The 18,359-nt window shown below is 43.2% G+C and overlaps 1 protein-coding gene across 3 annotated transcripts in view; it reads left to right on the top strand.

Moving 5' to 3' along the window:
* Snap47 (synaptosome associated protein 47) overlaps positions 1 to 18,359 on the top strand; it is a 49,358-nt gene that overhangs the window by 12,734 nt on the left and 18,265 nt on the right. For 2 of the 3 annotated variants that reach the window (XM_020169766.2, XM_074056124.1), the window contains exons 3-4: positions 9,306 to 9,796; positions 17,290 to 17,414. In XM_020169766.2, coding sequence (XP_020025355.1) covers positions 9,306 to 9,796; positions 17,290 to 17,414 — 616 coding nt within the window. The remainder of the gene's footprint in view (positions 1 to 9,305; positions 9,797 to 17,289; positions 17,415 to 18,359) is intronic. The other variant, XM_074056125.1, reaches the window with a different exon arrangement.

The following is an 18,359-nucleotide window of genomic DNA, read 5'->3' as shown; positions in this document are numbered from 1 at the left end:
ATGAAGTTAGAACTGGACATACTTGACATGTGTGAGCCCTTGTCCTCTGCTCTCTGAAAACTCAGCAAACAAGTGGGATCCTGCCATTGCAGGGCTAGTCGCAGAGGTCGGCTGGCCCAATCCTTGATTCTACTCTGAGATCTCTTCAGCAGCCCTCTTCCCAAAAATTGTCACACCCCTCCACCCCCCATTTATAAGTGACTCCCTGAAGAGCCCACTCCATTACCACTCTGCTGTTATTGAAGAGGCCATTACAGCATCTGCTGTCTCCCTCCTCTGTCCTCCCACACTCCTTATTTAGTTCTGGGGTAACCCATTTTTCCAGCATGGAATAGCATGTTGTGGGGCCTTAGTTTTCCCCAGCAGCCACTGGCTCAGTTCTCATGACATCTCTTCAGAACTAGTGCCTTTGTACTTAGAGTATGAGAACAGATGCCTTGACAGGAGGCCCCAGTGCCTGGCCTCTTGGTTTTTGTTGAATTTCTGTGCACTAGTATCACAGAGTCCATTCCCATGGGCAGACTGGATGGCGGGCTCCCACAGTGTCTGAGAGCAATGCTTTGAGGTCTGAACACATCTAATTCCTTACTCCCCATAGAGTATAGCTTCCACTCTCAGAATATACAAGGATAGTGCATGAAAGAAAAAGACACTATCTGAGTTAAGATTTTGAAAAACAAGTCTAAGAATATATACCACTGGTAATTAAGGTCTTTTTTAAGTGCACTGATTTTTCCCTAGCTTTATTGGGGTATAGTTAACAAAGAAAACCATGTTTTTAAGGTGTATAATTTTATGATGTGAAATGATCACCCCATCACCTCACATAGTTATAATGTGTATTGAGAACACATAAGATCTACCTTCAAACAAGTTTCAAGTGCACAACTGAAACCATGTACTCTTGGTCAGCATCTCTACTTTTCCCTTGTCCTCAGTCCCTATAATCACCACTCTTCTTTGTTTCTGTGAGATCAGACTTTCCAGATCCCACATATAAGTGACATAATGATCACTTGTCTTTTTTATCAGGCTTATTTTACTTAGTATAATGTCTTCCAGATTCATGCATGTTGTCACAAATGGCAAGATTCCTTTCTGTTTTATGGCTAAATATTGTTTCACTCTATGTCTATACATGTTTTCTTTATCCATTCCTTCATTGGTAGACCCTAGGTAACAATGTTTCCATGTTCTGGCTACTGTGCGTAGTTCTACAATGATCTTGGCAGTGCTGACATCTCTTTAAGAACCTTACTTCATTTCCTTCCCATATTGGCCCAATAGTAGAGTTGCTAGATTGTGTATAGTTCTTTTTTTTTTTTGGCAGGGCTGGGATTGAACTCAGGGAGTTGTGCTTGCTAGGAAGGCAGTCTACCACTTGAGCAACACTTCCAGACCTTTTTGCTTTAGTTATTTTTCAGATAGGGTCTTGTACGTCTTACCTGGGCCAGCCTCAACCACAGTCCTCCTACCTATAGTCTCCCATGCAACTGAGATTACAGGTGTGCACCACCACCTGGCTTGTTTATTGAGATGGGGTTTCACTAACTTTGCCCAGGCTGGTATTGAACCACGGTCCTTCCAGTCTCTACTTCCCAAGTGTCTAGGATTACAGGTGTGAGTCAGAACATTAGCTATAGTTCTGTTTTTAATTTTCTGGGGAATCTCCATGCTGTTTCCCATAGTGGCTGGATATATAAAGACTGTCAGCATGTAATCCCAGCTACTTAGTTGCAGAGATCAGAACGTAGTTCAAGGCCAGCAGAGCAAAAAGTTAGTGAGAACCAATCTCAATCAGTAATCATCCCAGGGACACAGAGCACAGACGGTGTAGCTGATAGGAAGATTGCAGTCAGAGGCTGACCCCAGGCAAAAAACAGGAGACCTACCTGAGAAATAACTAAAAAGCAAAAAATGGCAAAGACTTTTCAACTATATGTGGAACCAGTGGCATTGTGAGGTTGACCAAATGGTTACATGATTTGGTCAGGATTGGAGGTCCCATCCCTTTGGAGCAGAGCATTGTCTCCACATTCTAAGAAGAACACTGAGAAAATGAATCAACAGAGAATTGAACATTGTGTCCTATGAGAGGAAATCAGAAGCTGACCTGAGAAAAGTGGTTGATTTCTTTGCTTTTCTGCTGTTTTTGTTTTTGGGGGGTTTTTTTGAGACAGGGTCTTGCTATGTTGCCCAGACATTAAACTCACAGTTCTGTCTCAGCCTCCTGAGTGCTGAGATTATAGATGTGTACCACTCTGCACAGTTATTATATACCATCATTTTTGCATATATTAATTGTGTAAAATAATGGATCTCATTGTGACATTTTCATTTAAGCACATAGCAAATATTGATCATAATCACCTCCATTACCCTCTTCTGGTCCCCTTCCCCCTCTGTATATGTAATATTGATGGAGAATGATCTGTAATAAAGAGGGAGGCATACTATAGGCCTTTCATGAAGGAACATAAGTGCTCTTATTAATATATTGGATAATGCAAAGTAATGGCAGATCTGATAACTGCACGAGTTTCAAAGTAGCCATGAACATAATACTTTGAGGTCTGCACTGATGCTAATGTAATATAAAAGTATGTAAGATTTCTATTGGTGATATTCACATGGACTGACACCATGCTGTGGTTGCCTACAGGTAGAATTGAAGAAAATGCTAAATTTTAGTTAGAAATAAGTGAAAATAAAAGTTGATTTCTCCAAATCCAATTTTCTTAGTAATTCTATTAAATTGATTGACTTGTGATGTTTAGTTTTGTGTTACCACCACAAATCATGGGAGCTGATTCCTTAAAATGAAACAATCACTCCCTCTCCTTCTTTCTCTCTCTCTCTCTCTCTCTCTCTCTCTCTCTCTCTCTCTCTCTCTCTCTTTCTCTCTGTCTCCCTCTCCCTTTCTCCTCCCTCCCTCCATTCCTCAGTCTCTCTCCAGCCACCTTTTTTCTCTTCCTTTCCTTTTCTTTCTCCTCTTTCCTCCCTCCGTCCTCTTCCTCTCTCCTTCCCTCCTCTCCTTTCATTCTCCTTCTTTCTCCCCCTTTTCCTCCCTTCGTTCCCCCTCCTCCCTCTCTCTGTCTCCTCAGAACCCATCCTCTAACACCTTTCTGCTTCTGAATGTAAAAGCAGACTTAAGTCTCAGTGGGTCCTAAAAGTTGCAGTGCAGGGTATGGCACATGAAGAGGTATGAAATTTTCTAGTTCACTGAGACATAACTGGAGAATATCACAGGGATAAAGATTAGGCTAAGGTGATGATGAAAGCACTGTGAAACTGGATCAGGCTGAGGTCATTGAAATGTCCCACTGAGTGAGGATTCTGAATTCTGTTTAGGGAAAGGTCTGAGTGTTTCTTTGCCTTGACTGAAGCATAGACCAAAAGGTAGTCCATGCTAGGTGAGGTTGAAATGCCAGATCTTTCTTAGAGAAAGGTATCCAAAAGCCTAAGGAGATGGGAAATGGCAGCATGGGTTTATTATGAAGGACTCTTTCAAGGAGATCAGGAAGACACCTTCATAGTTGGGGAAGTACACTTATGAGGGAGCGTCAGCAGCCGCCAAAAGCTTTGGATTTCAGAAATTACAGCAAGAACTGCTGCTGCCTAGACTGAGATCCTTAAATGCAGTGAGAATAGTTGGATCCCATCATGTCAGGGCCAACTGGTGGCATTTAATTGCCAAGGCACAGTCGGGTTAGTCACTATGATTGGGCTTTGCAGAAGCAAATCATAGTGTGTGTCCTTCAGGACACAAATGGGTAAAGGGAATGTGGTATATCTATACAAAGAAATATTCTTCTATAAGGAAGAATGAAATCCTGCCATTTGTTGCAGCATGGAGGGACCTGGAGGACATTTAAGTGAGGTAAGTCAAGGACACATAGACAAATGTGTGATTTCACTCACGTGGGGAAATCTAAAAGATGCTTTTTTAAAAAATGAGCCTATAGTAGAGAGGGGAATAGAGGTTACCAGAGAGTGGGGAGTGTAGTGGGGAGAAGGAGCGGGGAGGCTGGTTAACAAGTACAAGGTCGCAGCCAGCTATTCTTTTACACAGAAGGCTGGCTAGGCAAAGACACTGATGTATAATTCAAAATACCAGGAAGAAAGGATTGTGAATGTTCTCATCACAAGAAAATGATAAATGTGTGAGACAATGGTATCCCAGTTATCTTGAGTTCATCATTCCACACTACTTGTGTTGTAGGTTTGTGTAGTCTCTAATCAGAAGATTCCCAAATTCTGTGTCCCACATGGAAGCATCCAAGCAGGACACTCAGGTGTAATAAAGGGCGTAATGGAGTTTAGTATATGGAAAAGGGAAGGGGATTACAGGTATGGTCTCTGCCAGGTGGAATGGAAGAGCCACATGCAGGAAAAAGAGATTTTTAATTTTGGCTAGTTTTTATACCATTCTTAACTTGGAGGTAGGGAGAAAACCTGCGCCAACCCCATCTCCAGTGTCCTTCATGTCAGAGGAAGATCTGGGCTGACTCTTGCATACACTTAATGCTAATTTTCAGGTGCCATAAGTTCATGTGGGAGAAATTTCTAGCTTAACAAAGGATTTGTAGCTCTCTGAGCTCAGGAAATGAGTGAAGGAGGGGTCTAACCTGAGGTACTCTAAATCAGGCTATACAGTTTTTAAAAGTTCCCTGATGTCTAGCCTGCCTCACATGTACCAAAACATCACCTTGGACCCCACAGTTATCAGTCAGTGAAGAACAAAATGATTTTTAAGAAAGAATGGTCTGTCTCACAGAGACCACAATGGCTGATTATGCCCAAGAGAGACATGAGCTGGAAAGTTCTAGATCACATGAGCAAGTATAAAACTGAGTAAAAAAGTCACACCTGCTCAGTCAGATTCCCAGACTAAGCTAATATACAGATGCAGAACTCTTGGATGAGGAGGAGACTGGACTTCCTTGAGGAAGGATCCCATGACATAGCCCAAACTCTAAACCCTTGATATTCTCCCAGTCTTTCCTCAGAGAGTCTTAGGGCCTTTTACCAGGTTGTTTGTTACTCGAGAAAAGGAGATAAACTACTCAGGGATTATTGGATACTGGCTCTGGGCTGATACTGTAGTGGGGAGGAGAGAAGACATGACAGGAAACTGAAACTTAAACTGAACCTGAAAAAAATGGTCACGTAGCACTAAAGATGAAGTAGCCAATGAAATCACAAGCAACCATATATGGGTTAAACTTTGCTCCTCACTTCTGTAACCTGCATGCAAGGGTACATAAGGCAAGGCCTCTATGTTCGTGGGGCTCAGTCTTTGGATGTGAATCCTCTGAGCTGCTGCCAGCACGCTAATAAATATTTATTCCCGAAAAGCCTTGGTGCCCCTTTTCCCTGCTTGACTATCCTGCAACACCACTGATTCCATGAGACTTTGTAAGGTCAGATAATCAATGTAGTCTAGCCCAGATCTGACTCACAGTGAGTCCCTAAGCCCACCCTATAGTTGTTTCCCCAATTCTGGAGTACATAATTATAGTAGACATATTTGGCATCTGGCAGAACCCTCACATTGAGTCCCTGATCTGTGGAGAGAGGGCTAATATAGGGAGAAAGGCCAAAGGAGGCTTCTACAACTGCTTCCAGCCTGAGACAATAGTTCATGTCTACTCTAGACGGATTGCAGAGATAGTGCCACCTTCAAGGGTTATAAATCAGGGTTACTATAGTTGGAATTAATAACCCTCTGGTGCTGAAAACAGACACACAAGAGGCAGAAAATCTTGACAAGGCAATTTCTCTTGATCAAGAGGGTGCAAGCATGTGCTCCCTTCCGCTAAGCAAACATGCAAGCACAAATGGCTGACAGTGGCTCCTCTTTATATCCCTGACACAGTTGTATCTGCCCCTAACCCAGGATTTGTCCAGGTCAAATGTTCACAATCTCCCTCAATTGGCTAAAAGTCTTGGGGGATGGGTTAGGGCATAAGGCAATGGAGTTGTACAAGAATCCGGAAGAAGAAGAAGCAAAGACTCTTTAAACATACAAGTCACCTAAGATGGCGGCCTGAAGAATTTTTAAGTAATCTAAGAGGGTAACAAATACTTTGATAGAAAAGATCATTTTTCTTACATTATGTCCTCTCTTTGGGTTGTGTTGTTGCTTTAGTGTCTCAGAACTCAGAGAGACACTTATCTAAAGGCTATTACAAAGGATGCACATGAAGAGGTCCATAGGGCCAGGTAAGGGAAGGAGCCACAGTTTGCCCTTTCTGGGCACCTCTACCCCCACCCCCCAACTCTCTACATGTTCAGCTACTTGGAAGCTCTTAGAACCTATCCTTTTAGGTTTTTATAGAGACTTCATTATAAACGCATAAATGATTAAACCACTGGCACTGGTGATCAACTCACCTTAGGCCCCAGTCCCTCCCTTAGTGGCTTGCCTTAACCTTTCAGTGTTCAGCCCCACCCTGAAGCTGCTTATGGGTTCCTGGCCTGCAGTGGGCTTATTAGCATACAAAAAAGACACATTAGTCCAGAGATTACCAGGATTTTAGGAGTTGTATTCCAGGACCCAGGACAAAGACCAAAATACATTTCACAAAGTTATACTTTGGGACTTTGTTCCCAAGTGTTTCAAAACTCAGATACTTTAGAAATCTGCCCAGTTTCTACTGTTTCAAAATTAGGCATGTTTTAAGTTTTTTATAGGCGCCCTTTATCAAATTGTGGGAATTTTCTTCTCTTTCTAGCTGGCTGGAAATATTAACATGATCAAGTGATACATTTCTTCAGCTTTTTTTTTATACCTATTGTGGTGACCATACAGATTAATGAGGTGATTTACATCATTAATTTTCAAATGTTAAGCTGACCTTAACTTCGTGGAATGAATACCACTTACTCATGATTTAGTTTTTTTTTTATATCATCAGATATGACCTGGTGATAATTTTCTTAAGGAATTTTGCTTCTGTGTTAATGGGAGTTGGTATATCTTGTAATATCCTCATTAGGTTTGGTATGTGTCATGTGGCTTGTAAAACATATGGTCAAAACATTTACTCTTGCATTTTTCTTTGAAAGGGTTACGTACAGTTGCTATTATTCCTTATGCTTGGCAGAATTTACCATTGAAACCACAAGGATCATAGTTTTCTCTTTGGCAAAATCTTTAATTACAGGTTCAATTTCTTTCTAAAGTTATTCTGTTCTCTCTTTTTTTCTTCATTGCCTCAGTTTCAGGTTAGGTTTTTCAAATGTTTTTTGGATTTTGTGTAAGTTGTCAAATTTATTGGTGTTAAGATTAATATCTGTAAGTCTTTCAAGATCTGCAGTAATTACCCTCTTTCTTCATCCCCAATATCGGTAATTTGCATTTTCTCTTTTTTTTCCCCAGTCATCATTTCTTCTTAGTTATTTGTTAATTTTTAAGTCACTTCAAAGAACTGACTTTTGGCTTTGTTAATGTTTCATGTTTTTACTGTTTTCAGTTTCATTGATTTATGCATTTTGTTTTTTCTGCTTTGAGGATGATTTGCTCTCCATTTTAGAACTTTTTGAAATAGAAGCTTTTATCACTGATTTTAAATCTTTCTAAGAAGTTTCATATATATATATACATATATACACAAAGCTATATGTAGATATATGAATATATATGGCTGCTCTGTTTGCTTCTTTTGTATATTGCATTTTCATTCACTTTAAATATTTTCTGATTTCCTTTTTGCCTTTTTGGATCCATGCATTATTTCAGTAGGTGTTTAATTTCCTAATATTTCCAGATTTTATAGTTATCTTTTATTGATTTCTTATTTCTTTGTGAAAGCAGTATTGTTGAAACTTGTTGCATCCTTTGTTGTGAACGTTACTTTTAAAAAATTTTTTATTGTTATACTGGGTTAACATTGTGACATTTACAAAAGTTTTTACAATATATCATAGTTGTATTCACCCCCTCCATAATTCTCTTTTATTTCCCCTCCCTTCACAAATGTTTTAAATATAGTTGAAAATAGTGTACATTCAATAGACTATTGGATGATGTTTCTATAGCTAGCAGTTAGGTTGAGGTGGTTAAATAGTGTTCATAATTTCTACATTCTTAGTAAATTTTTGTCTTCTTATTCTACTAGTCATTGAGAGAAATGTGTTAAAATTTACACCTGTGTCTATTTCTCTTTTTAGTTTTGTCAGGGTTTTTGCTTAATTTTGAAGTTTTGTTGCTAAGTGCATACATGTTTAATATTGTTAAGTCTTTGTGATTAATTGATTCTCTTATTATCATACAGTGCTCCTGATAATACTCACTTACTTTTAGCATGTATAACATACCTATTTCCAATCCTTTGCTTTCGGTGTATCTTTTTTTATATTTTATAGTGTGTACATTGTGAACAAGATATAACTGTATCTTGTTTCTTCTAGGCTAACAATCTGCTTTTTAAGTAAAGTGTTTAGTCCATTCACATTTAGTATGAATGGTTCATTTTAATTCCTCCATCTATTTGTTCCTGTTTTTCCATTTGATCTTTACTTTTCCTTTCCAACCCCCATTATTATCTCTTCTTGACCCTTTAGATCTATTTCTTGATTTTACTAGTGGTTACTTTCCAGTTGGGCTATCCAATCTGATAGCCACTAACCATGTTAAAAGTGAATTAAGTTGGGATGGGATGTGGCTCATTGGTAGAGTACTTTCTTAGCATGAATGAGGCCCTGGGTTTTGTACCCAGCCCCACAAAAAATTAATTAAATTGAATTAAAAATTCAGTTCTGGTGCAGTGACTCAAGTGGTAGAGTGCCTGTCTAGTAAGCATGAAGCCCTGAGTTCAAACCCAGTACCACACACAGAAAAAAATTATTCAGCTGCATTGGCTGCTCAGTAGTCACATGTGCTTGCTACTCTTTTGGACAGTGAAGATATAGAATATTTCCATACTGATACAGAAAATTTCCATACAAAATCAGGATGGATTTTGAGTCAAAATTCCCCAGGTCAAGGCAGCATACGTAGTGTAGAAAGAGAGATATCATGGTCAGACATTCATGTTTGCTGTGTCTTTACTGCTGGTTAGCTGGGTCCCTCAAGGCGGCTGTCCTCACTCTCCTGAGCCTCAGGTTCCCCTCCTCAAACATGGAAGTACACCCTTCTCTTTCTGCCTCATGAGTAGTTAGTGGGAAAGATTGATTATAAAATGGTAACATGCTTTATATAGATTAAATCAGTCTTAAAAAATAAAAAAAGCATTAGTCTTTAAAATCAATTGATTCAAGTTTCTGTGGGTTTTTTTTTTTTTTCTCTCTCTCTCTTTTAGATTGCTGACAGAACTGGAATCCCCTTCCTGGTGGCCCTTCAGCTCCAAGCTTTGGAAGACACCAATAGAAGCAAAGCCTAGAGAAGGTGCCTCTGTAGCTGGCTGTGAGCCTTTTGGAAAGGAAGGGATTGTGATCAAAATTCCTGCTGTTATTTCTCAAAGAACAGAGTCTCACACAAAGCCAGGAAGGCTTACCATCCTGGTTTCTGGCTTGGAAATCCATGACTCCAATTCATTGCTCCTGCACAGGTTTGAGAGGGAAGATGTAGATGATATTAAGGTTCACTCACCTTATGAAGTCAGCATACGCCAGCGGTTCATCGGGAAACCAGACGTGGCTTATCGGGTGATATCTGCCAAGATGCCAGAGGTCATTCCCATTTTAGAAGTGCAGTTCAGCAAGAAGATTGAGCTGCTGGAAGATGCCTTAGTGCTCAGAAGCACAGGCACATCTTCCCCTGCAGAGAGGAGCTGCTCTGTCTGGCATGCAGGTGAGCAGACATCAGGGCAGTATATAACTGACTTCTAAGATTAGAGTCACTCCCAGTGCATCTGTGGTTCACGATCCACATTAGCATTACTCACAGCAACTTCTGGCTTCCATCTCACAGCCCATTTATTTATACATAAAATCCATTTCAAACTGTTTTCCTTGGTCTTGACATCTAGGAATGTCAATCTGCTGAGTTACATCATACACTTGATAGATACATGGATTTCAAAATAGGTCAGTATTGTAGTTTGGATGTTAAGTGCTCTCCAAAGTCCCATGTGTCAAGTCTTGGTCCTTAGAGTAGCACTATTGGAAGGTGATGGTACCTTTAGGAAATGGGGCCTAGTGGGAGGCCCTTAGGTCACTGGAGGCATGTCTCTGAAGGGGATGTGGAGCCCTTCCTTCCTGTCTCTCATTTCCTTCCCGGCTAGTGACAAAGTGAACAGTTTAGCTAGGCTTAGTGGCACATGCCCATAATGTCAGCACTAGGAGGTGAAGGAGGCAGGAGGATTGGGAGTTTGAGCCCACACTGGGTTATAAAATCAAGACCCTGTCTCAAAAAAACAAACAAAAGAAATGGTGAGTAGTTTTGCTCCTCTACACATTCCTATTGTGATATACTGACTCACCACAGGCCCAAAACAGTTGGAGCCACCTGATCTTAGAGTGGAAACATACAGAACCATGAGACAAATTAAACCATTTTTCTTTATAAGTTAATTGCCTTGGATTTTTCATTATAGTGACAGAAAGTTGACTAATATAGTGAGAAAGGATTTTATCAGTCCATTTTGGGTTCCCATAGTACAACACCAGAAGGTGTTTACTTTATAAAGTAAGTAAAGGTGAATACTTTATAAGGAAAAGGGGCTTATTTAGCTTACTATTATGAAAATGTAAAGTTTAAGATTGGTCAGCCTCATCTAGCTGGCCTCTGATGAGGATCTCATGGTAGATGACATTATGGCAGGAGCACATGCGAGAGATAGATCACATGGGAGACAGGAAGTCAGAGACATTCAGAAGCTATGCTTGTTCTTATTACACTTCAATCTCTCAGGCACTAACTGGGATGCTCTAAGAGCTGCTTTAACCCTTTTGAAGGCAGTAACCTAAGACCTCCCACGAGGCTCCACCTTTTAAAGGTCCCACCCCAGCATCATCACACTGGGGACCAAGTTCCCAGCATATGAACCCTTGAAGGACACACTCATGCCACATCTGAATAATTTCAAAAGACTTTAAATTGTATAGAATAAATGGAAGGCTCCAAGTCTACTGTCCTAGCATCTCTTTCTTCAGACTGATTCAGTAACTGGCATCAGATATCACCTGGTATGACCCCATCTGTTGTATCCTTCCCAGCCCAACTGTGTCCCTTGACATTGAATCTGGGTCTTTCCAGCCACTACCCAGATGTATATTTGGATGTCTGCATCTTTGCGAACTCAGCAGCATAGTGATGTGAGTTTTCAGCATTCAGATTCTCTGCACTGGGGCCATGTGCAACATGGCAGTTAGCAGGATGTAAAACTGGGATCTAGCATGTGGAAGTATGTGTGGATACACCGTACCATGGTTCTGAGGCATTTCTGGGGTAGGATTAGGGAAGGACTTTCAGGGAGAAATGTGGACAAATGTAGCAAATAAGATGCTTCAGCATGGAATAGAACATCCAGGTTCCATGAGAAAACAAGTTGCCATGCCTTGCTGTCTCAAGGGAGGCACTGAGACCCACAGTGTCCAGTGAGGCACAAGGCTGAGGAGAAGCATGAAGTATGGGTGTTTCCTAATGAAGGGAAAAGACTGAAGTGACATGGGCATTTATGAGTTCAGGGAGGAGGCATGTGACATCCTGGGGAGGGGAGGTTTTTCCACAGTGTTCATGGCTTTACCAGACAGGTAGAATCCAAAAGTCATGTGTAACAATAGGTTCATTGCAAGATAAAGAATCCATTCTGTGAGTCGGTCTGGTTAGAATTCTGGCCACCTAATGTAGAAGGCTTGGGCTTTGGGCACAGACTGCCTGTGGTCCACAGTTTGGATTCTGTCTTCCTTAGGGAGGCCTCAAATTTGCCTCAAGACCCTCTTTCTAGTCAGACCTGTCCCCAGGCCAGCCTTCTTCACTTAAGATGTCTGATTATGGACAATGGTGTTAGGGATGTCATTGTAATAACTATCCTAGCAAAGCAAATTAGGATCTCAGTGAGTCACTGGGGAATCTCTCCTTTGTGAGTCAGCCCAGAAAAGTGACCATCATAGGAACTCTTGTGTGAGATAAGTCAAGTACCTGCAGAATGACATGGGGTTTTCACCTTTGTTATTTTTCACCTCCTGGAGGGATCCCTCGAATGTTTCTGTGCTGAATAAGAAGCACCATCCTCATTTCTATTAGGTGGGTGCACCTTGCAGCTGGTAGACTTGGGGGCCCAGCCCTGGCCCTGTCTGTGCAGGAAGCTGGCCAGTGCTAAGCCTTAGTGAGAAAAACTGCCTCCAAGTTGCTGGGAACTGAGTAGTGTTCATGACCACAGCCTGCACCTTGTTCTCACCTTCTAGTACTATGGTGTTTTGCCAGCTTCTGTTTTACTGCTGGGAGTTGGAAACTGGCAGCAGTATGGCTAGAAACTATGACTGAGGCCCCAGAATGCAGCGTCTTCAGGAAGTATGCTGTGTGTGCATGACCACATGGGGGCAGCCAAGCAACATCTTGGACACTTGCTGTTGGTGGTTGCACATTGCTGGATGAAGTTCTCCAGAGACCTGTAGTGAATGCTTCCTGCAGACCTGAAGAGGCTGCAGCCAGTGTCACAGGATCCTCAGAGAAGCACAGTTGCAGACTGATGTTTCTCTGCATAGCATCTTTAAAAACCATTTGAATTTAAAATATTTTCAGACTTACAGGAAAACATATGAAGATAGTACAGGCTGTTTATCCTTTAACCAGCATGCGAGTGACTACAGGCGTTTCAGATTTTGGATTTTTTGAGATTGTGGAATATTCCTATGCAGATAGTGAGATATATTCAGGTTGAGACCCAAATATATAACTTGAAATTCATTTGTGTTTCATGTACACCTTATGCACATAGCCTGAGGGTAATTTTATGCAATATTTTAAAAATTTTTGTGCATGAGCCTAGGGCGTGGACCAAGTGTTAAAGCACTGGCAAGGGGAGGCTCTGACTTCAAACCCCAGCACTATCAAAACAAAGCAAAACAACAAAAAAAGAATTCTGTGCATGAACAAAGTTCCTTGGTGTGGAGTTTTCCACTTGTGGCATCATGTTTGTGCTCAGTATGTTTTGGGGTTTGGAGCATTTTACATTGTGGATTATTAAATTAGGGATATTCAGTCTCAACCTGTACAGAGTCCTGTATTGCCCCCACCTCTACCCTACATCTGCCCTCTGGTTGACACCTAATGTTAGTGTGTCTCATTGTCATGGCCAGGGAGCACCAATACTTGTTACTTGCTAGAGCTGCCTCTTATGCCCTCATCTTTACATAAAGTCCTATAGCCTCTAATCCTATAGTTCCCTGGGCTCCTTGGCTCTGACAGTGCCTCACATGTATCCTCAGTGCCCAGACAGCCTATAGGAGAACTGGTGGGGCTTGGAGGGTGAGCCAGGTAGGACCCGTGTTGTGTTTTCATGGTTAATCGGGGGTGTGGTTTGGGAGGAAGCCTTTCAGTGGGGTGTCCTCTCATATCCCATGACCAGGACATGCATATCATTTTCTGTGGATCATTTGTTTGCTGAATCTGTCTTTACTGAAGGCTATTGTCACCTGCTCAAAGAAGCAGCCAGAGCTGGGATTTGAGCTTCCAGGAAACTGCTTGCCAAACAGTATTTGTATCTATAGTCAGTCATAAGGTCCCCAGCACCAGGCAGGCCAGACAGCATAAGGCATGGCAGGGGATGAATGATGATGTCTCTGTACAGGGCACTTGCTACGGGCCATCTTTTGAGGCAGAAGAGTTTTGAGATTAGAAGTTGGAAAGCCCTTTCCAGAATGGGGTTCCCATGGACCTAGGCACCACACTGTGCATGACTGAGCTCTTGGGGGGAGAAGGGACCAAGATAGGATCCCTGGGGACACAGGCACAGTGCTGAGGTAACATGGATGTGTGACAAAGCTGGGGGGGGGTAGTCTCCTGGGGATTTAGGCACCACACTATGCATGACTAAGCTCTTAGGAGTCCCAGGACAGGATGGGGTCTGTGGGGATGCACACACTGTGCTCCAAATGATGGAGATCTTGGGTAGCCAGAAGACTGTTAGAGGAAGTTTCTTGGCCCCCACTCACTCTGGACGCCTCCATGCCAGATTCTGCCAGATTCTGCCATGTACTTTCTTCACTGTGGAAGTGCATGTATTTGTTGGAGCCATGCAAGACTGCTGTTTCCTTCTGTTTCAGCTTTCTCATGCTGTCTTTCCCATGTGAGAAAGTGTGCATTTTGTATTTCTGACCCATATACCATCTTCCCAGGCACCTCAAAGTGCCAGTGCCCCAGCTAGAGGGGGAGTTTCCCCTAGTGCAGATGAGATGCATGAGGCCAGAGCCCAGGGCAGAGGTCTGCCAGGTTGGTGTGATAATTTTCTTCTGAGCTCTATGTCTCCTATGCAGCAGACCCTCAGACAGCAGTGACCATAGGACTTCCTGCAGAGGCTCCCCTGGGGACCAATGTCTGTGTCATCTCTGCCCTCTTTGTGCCTCTTTATTCCTTGAAGATGCTGTTCCATTCCCTGTCAACAGGAGCGATTCTTGCTTTTATTTAACTGAGATTATTAATGACTGAAGAGACAGAAACAATCTTGCACAGAACCATAGTTCTTCTCAGATGTTTTATATTTGCACAGAACCCTAGTTCTTCTCAGATGTTTTAAGACATTTAGTGACCAAGTCAGCAACCAGGCCTGAGGTGGAGAAGTCCTTTGGCTTACCCGGGTCCCAGCCAACCCTGCAGCTTGTGGCAAACATTCCCAGTTCCATGTGTTTGTGGGTAATTAGTAACATCCAGGAAGAAAAGTCTTGCTTCAGCTTTCTGTTATTGAAGCAAGTCCCAGTTGTTAAAATTCAGTTAGTCAGGGTCTCTCCTATGGCTTCAGGTGTGGAAATGAAAACCCAGCCATACTCAGCAGCTTCAGGGTTTGTGCTGTAACTGGGGATCCTCACAAGAGGTGCTGAGGAAAGCTCACACCAGCATAGTACCACTGAGGCCCTGAACAGAGATATGAAAATCAATCACAGAGAGTGCATGACTGATTGTAGGCCAGCCAAGAGGATTGCTGCTACCCCAGATACCTAAGCAGACCTGCAAAGGGAAGAGGGTCCAGCATGCAAGTGGTGGGGTTCTGCCAGGGGTCCTCCTGGAACTGGCTGAAGGGGTGAATCCCCCACTCTCTTGCCCACTGAGAAAAGAACCCTCTTCATAGCAGCGAATAGTGTGCTCTCATGCCACGCCTACCCACCACCCTCTCGTTAGGCTGATGACAGCTGATGAGACATATCCTTTGTACCTATTTTGCTTTCCGGTCCAGCTAGCTGTGTTCCACTGCTGACCAGTTGTTATAGCCAGGGGTGGTCTCTAACAGAAATGCTAATTATTCAGCTCCTAGAGGCTGCGAGGGGAGTGGGAGCTTTGCAGGTAGCACAGCGCAGTGTCTACTACATTAGAATTTGGCAGACACAGGTTGTGAAAGAAGTTTGACTTCTCGTAACCAGATTTATTTTTTTTTAAGAATGTAATAGGGCTGGGGGTGTGGCTCAAGTGATAGAGTACCTGCCTAGCAAGTGAAAGGCCCTGAGTTCAAACCCCAGTTCTGCCAAAAAAAATTTTAACAAAGTCAGACTGGGAATGTATCTCCATGGTAGAGTGCTTGCCTAGCATGCACAATGCCCTGGGTACGTAGTCCACAAGAACAGAAGGCTGGTGGTGTGGCTCAGGTGGTAAGAGTATCTGCTTAGCAAGCACAGGGCCCTGAATTCAAACCCCAGTACCACCAAAAACAGAGAGAGAGAGAGGGAGACAGAGGGAGAGAGAAAGAGAGAGAGGGAAAGGAAGAGAGCAAAGGAAGAAGAATGGAATAAGGAAGCAGCCATTCCGGTGATATGTCCTAAAGGTGCTATTCTATGAGACTGAGTCCAAACACAAAGATATACAGGTGGGCCTGAGGTTAATGGGGGCTGCCTTTCCAGGTGTCCCTCATTTCCCCAGCTGCTCTATCCCATCCTGCATGCTTGTCCTGTCTTACCTACATTCATCCTGGGTGGACAAGTCTAGTTCTCTGCAAGCCTGACACTCAGAGGGGGTTACCTTATAAGAATTACTGGAAGAGATAAGACTAGAGTGGATTTTGTGTGTGTTCTGGAGGCTCCTGGTATCTTTCCTGAGAAGAATCAGAGTACCTCATTGGCATACCTTGGGGGCTGACTCATTTGGTTCCCACCCTTCAGGCCCAAGGAGAGCTCCTCCTTTTTCTCCCAGGTGTGTTTCTTTTTCCTGTTCTTTTCTCATGTATTTAAGCAGCAGACTCCAAGTTGCTATATCTCATCCAGCTGTGAGGGTAGTGTCACCTGCCTAGGCTGCTTGGAGTTACTGGTTTTCAGCCCAGTGCCCTTTCTGTTTTGTCCCAGCCTAATAAATGTACTTGACCACTGTTCCATATCTGGGGTGGCCTGTATTATGGAGAAGAACAAAGATCAGACTTTAATTGCAGCCTTTATCTGGGCCAGAAAGTGCTGGAATTGCAGTTGGAGTCTCTCTCTAAATAAAGAACAGGTGGCACCCTGCTGCAGAAACCAGGAGCCATGCTGCATAGCACCTTTTATACTGCTTACAACCAGCTGCCCTGTCTTGGATACAGAGATTACCCAGTGAGCAGGTGTTCAGGGAGCCCCGTGGCTCATGGACAGCCCCAAGCCATGGAGTTGCCCCATGGCACTGAGCCTTGCCTAACCACAGGGCAGCTCTGACTCACCGCTTCCCCCCACCTCAGAGTAGCACATACACGCGGCTCTTCTGGCTCCGACAGTTGGCCATTTCCTGTGCTCTCTGGAACCACAGTGTTTTGTGGAATAGCTCAGCTGTCCATCCCCACAGTTTCCTGGTGATGTGTTTTATGTACATTTCACCAGGGTTCAATGGTTCTTGTGTTTTATATTCAACATCTTTAGTCTTTTCTCAAAAAAAGAAAAAATTGGCCACTTTGGATAAAGGGCCTCACTTTGGAGAGATAGTTACAGAATTAACCACTAGGTGTTTACGGTATTGTAAACTCCAATGGCTATGGGACCAGGGCCTGATGAAGTCCCTGGGGTGGGGTGCTCCTGAAGGCCCAGGAACAGAGACCCATAAGGGGCATGCAGACATACCCCACCAGGCCAAAGTGCTGTGGTGATCTTAAATGTCCCTCTGTGAGGTTCTGAACGTTTGTGAGTGGTTTGCGCCTTCCGAAAGATGTCACCACTGACCTCAACTTTCCGTTCCAGCATCCGGGCTGATGGGCTGTGCTGAGCACCATGAGCAGCCCACAGAAGGCTGGGAGGGCAGGCCACTGCAGCTGCAGAGGAGCCAGATGTTCCTTTCCGAAGGGGAAGCCCAGGAGCTGACGCAGGTACAGGGTCCCCAGTGCCACGGTGGGCCATGGCAGCATTCCTGTCCTCTCCCTTGGCACCTCATCTCTCTCCTGCCCCAAGATGTACTCTGTTCATTTGTGGTGGCCTCTCACTAAAGGCAGCTGCTTGGGTCTGGTGGTTTGCTGTGCTCCCTTAGCTACAGAAAGGACAGGAAAGGCACTGTCCATTCCAAGTCCATGTGCCACATGGCATGCAGACTAGCACACCATGCACACAGGCTCCTGCAAACACACAGTTGAACTGTTGGCCTTCTCCACCTATTGTGTTTGTGTGCACATGTGTGTACTGCACACGTGCTGTGCATGTACATGTGCTATGTGTATTGTATATGTACTATCTGTACATACACTGTGTGCCTTTGTGTGCTGTGTACTATTCACATGCTCCATGTACGCGTGTGCTAGTGCACACACATGTGTGCTGCACAGGTGTGTATTCTGTGAACTGCATGTACAGTTGAGGGTATGCTGGCTCACTCAGATCTTCCTCCTACTTAACAGCTTTTAAAGCTTCTGAAGAGGCTTACCACTTTCCCCCAGGAAATTGAAATTTAAATAATCGATGCAAATACATTCAACTTGTCTTCCTATAGTATTACTGGACAGTGTCATGTTTTTTCTTTTTCTAACAGTTTTCGAAGTAGCACCTCATCACTGTATCATTCACTTGCAGGTATTTCAGCACATACCCTTAAAAGATAAGAGCTATTAATAAACTGGACATGGTAGACCACATCCGTAATCCTAGCAGTCTGTAATCCCAGCAGTCCATAATCCCAGCACTTGGGAGACTGAGGCAGGAGGATCATGGTTTTGAGGCCAGCCTGGGTTGCATAATGAGACCCTGTCTCGAAAAAACAAAACAGATAAAAACTGGTAAAAAGTAATACTGTTTTTACCTTAAACATGGAAGGTAATTCCTCA

Source organism: Castor canadensis, chromosome 15, assembly GCF_047511655.1.
Source record: "Castor canadensis chromosome 15, mCasCan1.hap1v2, whole genome shotgun sequence".
Lineage (NCBI taxonomy): Eukaryota > Metazoa > Chordata > Mammalia > Rodentia > Castoridae > Castor > Castor canadensis.
Note: the sequence above shows the minus strand (reverse complement) of the source record. Positions and strands in the feature narration are given on the sequence as shown.